Raw genomic sequence first — 10,157 nt, 5'->3', positions numbered from 1 at the left:
GGTGTCCGAGGGGCAACACCTCGGGCACCGTGGGTCCCCAAATGTTGGGTTCCCAAGGGGCGACATTTTGGGCGCTGGAAGTCCTCGAAGGGGGGGGTTGCCGAGGGGCGACACCTCGGGCACCGGGGCTCCCCAAGGGGGTTCCCCGAGGGACGACATTTCGGGCACCGGGGATCTCTGTGGGGGTCTCTGGGGTGTCTCTGGAGCATCTCTGGTGGTCTCTGGGGTTCTCTGGAGGTCTCTGTGGGATCTATGGGGGTCTCTGGTGGATCTATGAGGGGTTCCTGTGCGTCCCTGGGGTCCTCTGTGGGTCCCAAGGTGGGTCCCTGCGTGTCCCTGGGGGTCTCTGGAGGTCCCTGGGGGTCTCGGAGGGGTTTCTCGTGATCTCTGGAGGGGTGTCTGGAGGTCCCTTGGGGGCATCTCGTGATCTCTGGGCAGTCTATGGGGGTGCCTGGGGGGTCCCTGAGGGTCTCTGGGGGTGTCTGAGGGTCCCTGGGGGGTCTCTGGGAGTCTCTGGGGGTGTCTGGGGATTTCTGGGGGGTCCGAGGGGATCCCCAGGGGAGTTCTTTGGGGGTCACAGGGGGGGTCTCTGGTGGATCTTTGAGGGGTTCCTGTGGGTCCCTGGGGGATCTCTGAGAGTCTCTGGGGGTCTCTATGAGTCTCTGGGGGTGTCTGGGGGTTTCTGGGGGGTCCGAGGGGATCCCCAGGGGAGTGTTTTGGGGGTCACAGGGGGGGTCTCTGGGGATCTGTGGGGGTCTCTAGGGGGTCCCTGTGGGATCTCTGAGAGTCTCTGGGGGTCTCTGGAGGGTCTCTGGGGGTCTCTGGGGGTCCCTGGAGGGGTCTGGGGATCTCTGGGGGTCTCTGGGGGCTTCTGAGGGTCGCTGGCGGGTGTCTGGGGGTCTCTGGGGGTCCCTGGGGGGTCTCGGCGTGTGTCTGGGAGTCCCTGGAGGTCTCTGAGAGTCTCTGGGGGGGTCTCTGGAGGTCTCTGGGGGATCTGTGGAGTTCTCTGGGGAATCTGTGAGCGGTTCCTGTGGGTCCCTGGTGTTCTCTGTGGGTCCCAGGGTCGGTCCATGGGGGTTCCTGGCGGTCTCGGAGGGGTCTCTAGGGATCTCTGGAGGGGTCTCTGGGGGTCCCTGGGAGGGTCTCTCGTGATCTCTGGGGGTCTATGGGGGTCCCTGGGGGGTTTCAGAGACGTCTCTGGGAGGTCTCTGGGGGTCCCTGGGGGGTCCCTGAGGGTCTTTGGTGATCTTTGGGAGTCTCTGGGGGTGTCTGAGGGTCCCTGGGGGGTCTCTGGGGGGTCTCTTGGAGTCTCAGGGGGTGCCTGAGGGTTTCTGGGGTGTTCCAGAGGATCCTCAGGGGGGTTCTTGAGGGGTCACAGGGGGGTTTCTGGGGGTCTGTGGGGGCCCCTGGGGGGTGGTTGGGGGTCTCTGGGGGGTCCCTGGGGGATCTCTGGGGGTCTCTGGGTGTCCATGGAGGGTCTCTGAGAGTCTCTGGGGGTCTCTGTGTGGCCCCTGGGGGTCTCTGAGGGTGTCTGGAGGTCCCTGGGGGTCTCGGAGGGGTTTCTCGTGATCTCTGGAGGGGTGTCTGGAGGTCCCTGGGGGGCATCTCGTGATCTCTGGGCAGTCTATGGGGGTGCCTGGGGGGTCCCTGAGGGTCTCTGGGGGTGTCTGAGGGTCCCTGGGGGGTCTCTGGGAGTCTCTGGGGGTGTCTGGGGATTTCTGGGGGGTCCGAGGGGATCCCCAGGGGAGTTCTTTGGGGGTCACAGGGGGGGTCTCTGGTGGATCTTTGAGGGGTTCCTGTGGGTCCCTGGGGGATCTCTGAGAGTCTCTGGGGGTCTCTATGAGTCTCTGGGGGTGTCTGGGGGTTTCTGGGGGGTCCGAGGGGATCCCCAGGGGAGTGTTTTGGGGGTCACAGGGGGGGTCTCTGGGGATCTGTGGGGGTCTCTAGGGGGTCCTTGGGGGTCCCTGTGGGATCTCTGAGAGTCTCTGGGGGTCTCTGGAGGGTCTCTGGGGGTCCCTGGAGGGGTCTGGGGATCTCTGGGGGTCTCTGGGGGCTTCTGAGGGTCGCTGGCGGGTGTCTGGGGGTCTATGGGGGTCCCTAGGGGGTCTCGGCGTGTGTCTGGGAGTCCCTGGAGGTCTCTGAGAGTCTCTGGGGGGGGTCTCTGGAGGTCTCTGGGGGATCTGTGGAGTTCTCTGGGGAATCTGTGAGCGGTTCCTGTGGGTCCCTGGTGTTCTCTGTGGGTCCCAGGGTCGGTCCATGGGGGTTCCTGGCGGTCTCGGAGGGGTCTCTAGGGATCTCTGGAGGGGTCTCTGGGGGTCCCTGGGAGGGTCTCTCGTGATCTCTGGGGGTCTATGGGGGTCCCTGGGGGGTTTCGGAGACGTCTCTGGGAGGTCTCTGGGGGTCCCTGAGGGTCTTTGGGGATCTTTGGGAGTCTCTGGGGGTGTCTGAGGGTCCCTGGGGGGTCTCTGGGGGGTCTCTTGGAGTCTCAGGGGGTGCCTGAGGGTTTCTGGGGTGTTCCAGAGGATCCTCAGGGGGGTTCTTGAGGGGTCACAGGGGGGTTTCTGGGGGTCTGTGGGGGCCCCTGGGGGGTGGTTGGGGGTCTCTGGGGGGTCCCTGGGGGATCTCTGGGGGTCTCTGGGTGTCCATGGAGGGTCTCTGAGAGTCTCTGGGGGTCTCTGTGTGGCCCCTGGGGGTCTCTGAGGGTGTCTGGGGGTCCCTGGAGGGGTCTGTGGGTCTCTGGGGGTCCCTGGGAGTGTCTGAGGGTCCCTGGGGGTCTCTGGGTATCCCTGGGGGTCTCGGGGGGTGTCTGGGGGTCCCTGTGGGTCTCTGGGGTGTGTCTGGGGGTGTCTTTGGGGGTCTCTAGAGGGTCTCTGGGGGTCTCTAGAAGTCTCTGGGGGAGCTATGGAGTTCTCTTGGGGATCTATGGGGGATTCCTGGGGGTCCCTGGGGTTCTCTGTGGGTCCCAGGGTCGGTCCATGGGGGTTCCTGAGGGTCCCTGGGGATCTCGGAGGGGTCTCTGGGGGTCCCTGGGGGGTCTCTCGTGATCTCTTGGGGGGTCTATGGGGGTCCCTGGGGGTTCTCAGAGGCGTCTCTGGGAGGTCTCTGGGGGTCCCTGGGGGGTCCCTGAGGGTCTCTGGGGATCTCTGGGAGTTTCTGGGGGTGTCTGAGGGTCCCTGGGGGGTCTCTGGGGGGTCTCCTGGAGTCTCAGGGGGTGCCTGGGGGTTTCTGGGGTGTTCCAGACGATCCTCAGGGGGGTTCTTGAGGGGTCACGGGGAGGTTTCTGGGGGTCTGTGGGGGCCCCTGGGGGATCTCTGGGTGTTCATGAAGGGTCTCTGAGAGTCTCTGGGGGTCTCTGTGTGGCCCCTGGGGGTCTCTGAGGGTGTCTGGGGGTCCCTGGAGTGGTCTGGGGGTCTCTGGGGGTCTCTGGGAGCGTCTGAGGGTCCCTGGGGGGTGTCTGGGGATCTCTGGGTATCCCTGGGGGGTCTCGGGGGGCGTCTGGAGGTCTATGGAGTTCTCTGGGGGATCTATGGGGGATTCCTGGGGTTCTCTGGGGGTCCCAGGGTCGGTCCATGGGGGTTCCTGGGGGTCCCTGGGGGTCTCGGAGGGGTCTCTGTGGGGTCTCTCGTGATCTCTGGGGGGTCTATGGGGGTCCCTGGGGGGTCTCGGAGGGGTCTCTGGGGGATCTATGGGGGTCCGTTGGGGTCTCTGAGGGTCCCTTGGGGGGTCTCTGGGAGTGTCTCGGAGTCTCTGGGGGTGTCTGAGGGTCCCTGGGGGATCTCTGAGAGTCTCTGGGGGACTCTGGAGGGTCTCTGGGGGTACCTGGAGGGGTCTGGGGGTCTCTGGGGGCATCTGAGGGTCCCTGTCGGGTGTCTGGGGGTCCCTGGGGGGTCTCGGTGGGTGTCTGGGAGTCCCTGGAGGTCTCTGAGAGTCTCTGGGGCTTCCTGGTGGTCCCTGGGGGTCTCTTGGAGTCTCTGGGGTCTCTGGAGGTCCCTGGGGGGTCTCTGAGGGTTTCTGGGAGTCTCTGGGGTGTCTGGGAGTCTCTGGGGGTCCCTGAGGGGTCTCTGGGAGTTTCTGGGGGCCCCTGGGAGTCTCTGGAGGTGTCTGGGGTTCTGTGGGGGTCCTTGGGCGGTCTCTGGTGATCTATGGGGGATCTCTGGGGGTCCCTGTTGGTCTGGGGGTGTCCCTGGGGGTCTTGGGGGGGTTCTCTGGGGGTCCCTGGGGAGTCCCAGTGGGCTCTCTGGGGGGTCTCTGAGAGTCTCTGGGGGGTCCCTGGGGGTCCGTGGGGGCATCTGGGAGTCCCTGGGGGGTGTCGGGGGGGTCTATGGGGGTCCCTGGGGTGTCTGGGGGTCTCTGACAGTCTCTGGGGGGTCTCTGGGGGAAACTGGGGGTTCTCTGGGAGATCTCTGTAGCTTCCTGGGGGACCCTGGGTGTCCCTGGGAGGGTCTCTGGGGGTCCCTGGGGTCCCCAAGGAGGTTGTCCAAGGGGCGACACCTCGGGCGCCGGGGGTCCCCAAGGGAGGGTTGCCGAGGGGCGACACCTCGGGCGCCGGGGGTCCCCGAAGGGGGGTTGCCCAAGGGGCGACACCTCGGGCGCCGGGGCTCCTCGAAGGGGGGGTTCCCGAGGGACGACATTTCGGGCACCCGGGGTCCCCAAGGGTGTTCTCCGAGGGACGACATTTTGGGCACCGGAGGCCCCCAAGGGAGGTTCCCGAGGGCCGACATTGCTGGGCTGTGGGCAATGGGGGTCCCTGAGTTCCCCAGGCACCCCCTGACCACTCTTACCTCCCCTTACCTCCCTGTGACTCCTCTGAGACCCACGATCCACTGTGAGACCCCCCTCATTTCTCTCTGACTTCTCCTGGATCGCTTTGGACCCTCCTGAACTCCCCTGGACCCCCCTTGGACTTTCCTCAACTCTCTTGGACCACCTTGCACCACCCCCCAGCCCCCCTTGACACTCTCAAAAACCTTGGACCCTCTTGAATCACACTTGGACTCCCGTGGACCCCTCCAAACCCCCTGAAGCCCCCTGGACCCCTCTCAAACCTGCCTGGGACCCCTTGGACCCTCCTTAGACCCTTCTGGACCCCTTCGAACCTTTCTGGACACCTCTGAGACTCCCCTGGACACTCCTGGACCCCCCGCAAAACCCCCTGGACTCTCCGAATCTCTCCTGGACCCCCTTGGACCCCTCTGAAACCCCCTTCCACTCCCTTAAAACCCCCTGGACCCTCCTGAACATTCCTGGACCACCTTGAATCCTCCTAGGGCCCCCATGGACCCCCCCCTCATACCCCCAGGGAAACCTCCTGGACCAACTTGAACTCTCCTGGACCCCCCAAAATGCTTTGGACCCCTCTGGACCCCCCTGGGCCCTCTCGGACTTCCCTGGACGTCCCATGTCCCCTGCATGTCCCCCCATAGCCTTCCCATGTCCCCAATGTTCCCCCCATGTTTCCTCCATGTCCCCTGCGTCCCCCATGTCCACCCCATCTCCCTCATGTCCTCCCCATGTCCCCTCGATGTACCCTCCTGTCCCCCTGATGTCCTCCCATGTCCCCCTGATGTCCCCCCCCATGTCCTCCCCGTGTCCTCCCCCATGTCCTCCCCTTGTCCCCCCATGTCCCCCCAATGTATGTCACTCCATGGCCTCCCAAGACACGCAGCTGCCAGCACAGGACACACACAAATCCCTCCGAAATTCTGGAACACGACATTCCTCTGCAGGGCTGAAAACAAGACGGGGAGGCTTTTTTCCTTTCCGTAGGTGGACTAATGCCCCCAAAACCAGGGAGCTGGGACAGTGGCTGCTCCCTGCACTCTGCTGCACTTTCCACAGCTCCTTCGTTGACTTCCTGGTGGATTTGTGCATCCTCTGAAGGTGGCACTTCTCTGCAAAGCAACTCAGCAAATCCCTTCAGTTTGATTTGTTTCCAGATTTTTCTCCCTAGCACCACAGAGCTCAAAAAGGAAATCAAAAAACCAGGAAAAAACCCCAAAGAACAAAAAATCGCACCGTGCCAACCCCCAGCTCCTCCCACAAAGCTCAAGGGGTCCCATGTGTGTCCCCGCCACCTCCAGCTGGCCACCAGGCCCCCAGAGCTGAGGGAAATCTGAGCAGATACTGAGAAACCTCCTTTGCTGAGCACACTCACCACTGCAGTCCTTCAGGCTTTGCAAGAGTCTGTAGGGATCAGACCCCAATTCCAATCCCTGACTACCTTTCTAACAGGTTTTGTTAGACACACACGGGGTGGTCACTCCAAGAACAGCACACAGAGACTGCACAAGGCATTACAGGATTGCCACAAAGAACAGAAGTACCTTTTCTTTCGCATGATTTTTCCTCTGCAATAACTATCGACTGGTCTGGTTCCTACTGGACATTTCCCTTGAGGATTCAGGGCCCTCTGGTCAGGTGGGGTTGTTTAGGGCTGATCCTCACAGGCTCAGACCAAACCCAGCCACCCCATCACTGCTGCACCTGGGAGCAGATGGAAATCTCAATACAGCACATAAATGCTCCCCTTCCCTACTACTCAGTCTTTCCTTGCAGATACGAGGAGCAGATTTACTCCATCCTTTGCAGGGACTTGCTTAACTCCTGGCACTGTCCCTGTCCCAGGGAAGCTGCACTAGGACTGTGGGTCTGGGTCCTTTCCAGGCACAATGCAGCTGCTCATATTAACAGCATCAGCAATGCCCTCATTTTTTATCAGGTCAAATTGTTGTGATATAAACCCAAGAATAGGAATTCTTTTCCAGATTACAATTTTCCTCTAAGTACATTCAAAAAGAGTTCTAGTCCTGGATCCAGTTATCGTCATTCAATTTGGGCTACCTGACCCCCCAGACTGCTGGACTGCCTTTCAGTCTCCAGAGCTTTCCCCCAGATTCCACTTTCAGGCTAAGACACTACAGCCTGTCAGGTTGTGAGTATTCTCAGGCCTCCTGACTATGACAGTTACAAGTCAAAAGTGGGCCCAGCTTTCCAGAAGGAATGCAAGCTGACAGTAGCCTAATTCCCTTCAGTGGAGCTCTACTCAGCCAAATCCAGGCTACCCCCATAAAACACATCTCAAACCAGCTCTGCCATTTGCTTTGAAAACAAACTTTCCTTTGTGGACTGAAGGATGAAAAGGTATGAAAAGCCTCAAGCTGAGTCTCACCACAACAGTGGGCCTGAAGAAATGCCAAAGGAGTTTATTAGAGGGGCCTATTCTGGTGAAAGCTCCTACTTTCCAGACCTCCAACAGCATCACCAGCAGACCCTGAAGAAGTGTGGCACCTACCACGGCTTGGGGTACTCAGTGTCCATCACGGGAGGACATTCTGTTAATGTCTTGGTGATGCCAACAGCACGGATCAGCTTTTCAACTTGTCCCAGACACTTTCTGGATTTCAGGAATCATCATTTTCTCCAAGCCCGTTTCAAACATCCTAGTATGACAGTTAGAGAAAAAGTATCAGAACGATTTATCACCCTATGGTGACCAAAGAAAAGCAGAAACCACACAAAGCACCAGGAAACAGAGAACACAAGACAATTTGTTAAGGTGCTGCCCTCTTACATAGATGTTTGCACATACAAACTTGTTACAAAGGATAAAAACCAGAGACAGCAATCCTTCCCTTTTATGACCTGCTTAGGAGATCAGTAACTTGAACTATCAGTGAGGAACTGTGGGCAAAAAATCAGAAAAATTTGCTCGAGAAAGAAATGAACCCCAAAAGGAGAGGCACCCGGGCAGTCAAATTAGCCCCAAACCTCGTTTGCCATTTTAGCCAGAGAGACAACTCCTTCCTACTTCAAAGGCAAAAACTGCACAGCAGCCTTAAATACAACCCAAGCCAACAGAACACACTCCCTTTGGCTGTATGCTGCCAAGTATTTCCTGCAGAGCTCATGCCCCATTTCTTGTGCCATACTAGTTAATGAAGAGGAGAAAAAGGACAAAGTAAAACTCCAGATGAAAACAAGAGAATTGCTTTAGAGTCAGCAGCAAAATGCATTCTAAGAAGGAGACAGAAAGGGCAGCCTTCATAAATATTCCCTTTTAGTGAAGGGCATTAACTTGCTGCTCCAAAGTTTGCCTAAAAACTGCTCATCTTCTCGGGCACCACAACACTGAAACGTGGAACGCTGGAAGCACCACTTCCATTTGGTTGGTGGAACACCATTGGAAGAACCCTGTAATTCTTGCTCCTCTACAGGAGGCATCAAGCAGATTTTAAAGGATTAATAACAGACCTTGTGTGATCTGTGTAGAGATAACATCACGAATTTCATCAGCATGGCCATCTGCCTGGGGATGATTTCAACAATGTGTCACAGCTTTGACAGAGGAACGTAAACCCTTCCTCATAACTTTATTCCCATGAAGGCCAAAATGACACAAAAGCATGGAATGTTTCCCAGCATGAACACAAACTGCAGAGAGCAGTGGTCAGAATGGCTGTGCTGTGTGGCAGGGCAAGTGTGTTGCTATTAGCTGGAGATTAAATGGAGACACTTTCAGACAAGTAACGACATCACACACACCAGGAAAGGAGGAGAACTACACAAGTCCTTTAGTTCCATTCCCTCAGTTTTCATGGAGTGTCACCTGCTGTGGCCACTGCCCTTTATGCCCCCCTTGACTACAGAGCATTTGGAGCAAGTCCCTGGAGCCACCAGAGTCCCACCCATGTACAGGATGCCTGATCTGTGCAACTGCACACTCTGAACCACTCGTGTCACACTGGAGCTTTTCAGAGCAAGGAACTTACTTTTGATAAGTTTTGTTGGTTTGGAATTTGGAAGTCTTTGGAATAGCAGAATGAAGACCTGTTTCCTGTACCAGTCAACTGATTCACTGGAAATTTAAAAGAACAGTTATTCAGTTCATAGTGGGCTTTGACTGGTGCTGTCACTTTACAGAAAACACAGATAAAGTTGTTTTGCTCCTGAAGTGTTAACCTTTGGCATGACTGCACACTGCAGAACCAAAGCCCACAGAAGTCAGTTTTGAATGCAATTTGAGCTCATACTCACGGGGGCATATGCTCCATGATGCTGTTTAGCAGGTCAAAGCCTTGGGGATCACTGGCTTTCAAGGCAATCAGCTTCTGGAATCCCCCCAACACTCCAGGCTGCAAGGAAAGCAAACATGAAGCTCTAGGCAACTGTTCTTCCTAAGTGGCCCAGCAGAAAGTTGGCTCTGACCATCGAACACACACACCAGTGCAAAAGCATCCCTAACCTAAACCAGGATTCTGATCCTGCAGTGCAGGACAAGGAAGACACGTTGTGGCTCCTTCTCACTCACTCACTCACTCACTCACTCACTTACTCACTCACTCACTCACTCACTCACTCACTCTCCTCAAGCCTGTTCTGAACACAAGCCCTGAGAGTTCTGCTGGTCCACATGTTCCACAGGAAGCAAACAAGGCAAGACAATTCTGGGAAACTGCCACTTGCCAAAACCAAGTGCAGGAATTTTCCATCTCGGCTGACAAAAGCACAGGAGCCCAGGATTCACCTCACCCCCAGGACGGGAAAGCACCCACCGAGCTGCACGCAGAGTATTTGTCCGTGCATGGAGTGCCACTGAGGCCCAGCCCAGCCCAGCCCCTGCCACGCGGCCCCGGCACTCACGATCTTGGCGGCGACGCTGCGGGCGATGGTGCCGGCGCCGCGCTCCAGGAACGCATCTGCAGAAGCCGCACCAGCGGCGGGATGTTCCCCGCGCGCTCCCGCGGCACCGGCTGCGGCAGGTGCGGGAAAACAGCGCCATATGGGACGTCGGAAAGTGGCTCTCGTGCAGGAGAGACAGAGAGGCGGAATCCGCGCGAGCGCAGTAGCGACGGCGCCCTGTACTCCGCGCATGCGCAATAGCGACACCGCTCTGTACTCCGCGCGTGCGCAGTAGCGACAGCGCCCTGTACTCCGCGCGTGCGCAGTAGCGACAGCGCCCTGTACTCCGCGCGTGCGCAGTAGCGACTGCGCCCTGTACTCCGCGCGTGCGCAGTAGCGACGGCGCCCTGTACTCCGCGCGTGCGCAGTAGCGACGGCGCCCTGTACTCCGCGCGTGCGCAGTAGCGACGGCGCCCTGTACTCCGCGCGTGCGCAGTAGCGACGGCGCCCTGTACTCCGCGCGTGCGCAGTAGCGACGG

General features: G+C 58.8%; 1 protein-coding gene across 1 annotated transcript; it reads right to left on the bottom strand.

The window, feature by feature from the left end:
• Nucleotides 1–6,919: 6,919 nt before the first annotated feature.
• Nucleotides 6,920–9,870, bottom strand: LOC139678829 (exportin-2-like). Its single transcript, XM_071570020.1, has 4 exons — nucleotides 9,640–9,870; nucleotides 9,034–9,131; nucleotides 8,769–8,854; nucleotides 6,920–7,439 (listed from the first exon to the last, which is right to left on the bottom strand). The coding sequence occupies exons 1-4, from the start codon at nucleotides 9,868–9,870 to the stop codon at nucleotides 7,411–7,413; spliced, it is 444 nt and encodes a 147-aa protein (XP_071426121.1). The 3' UTR covers nucleotides 6,920–7,410.
• Between the last annotated feature and the right edge of the window lie 287 nt (nucleotides 9,871–10,157).

Source organism: Pithys albifrons, chromosome 15 (genome assembly GCF_047495875.1).
Source record: "Pithys albifrons albifrons isolate INPA30051 chromosome 15, PitAlb_v1, whole genome shotgun sequence".
NCBI classification, from domain to species: domain Eukaryota; kingdom Metazoa; phylum Chordata; class Aves; order Passeriformes; family Thamnophilidae; genus Pithys; species Pithys albifrons.
The sequence above is the reverse complement of the archived record's forward strand: the minus strand, read 5'-3'. Positions and strand labels throughout refer to the sequence as shown.

Coding starts and splice junctions, on each gene's coding strand:
- LOC139678829 (XM_071570020.1), bottom strand. CDS start 9,870: ATGCGCGGAGTACAGGGCGCCGTCGCTACTGCGCTCGCGCGGATTCCG. Junction 9,132..9,639: donor GCAGCGTCGCCGCCAAGATC/GTGAGTGCCGGG, acceptor CTTTCCTTGCAG/CCTGGAGTGTTGGGGGGATT. Junction 8,855..9,033: donor ATCATGGAGCATATGCCCCC/GTGAGTATGAGC, acceptor TTAAATTTCCAG/TGAATCAGTTGACTGGTACA.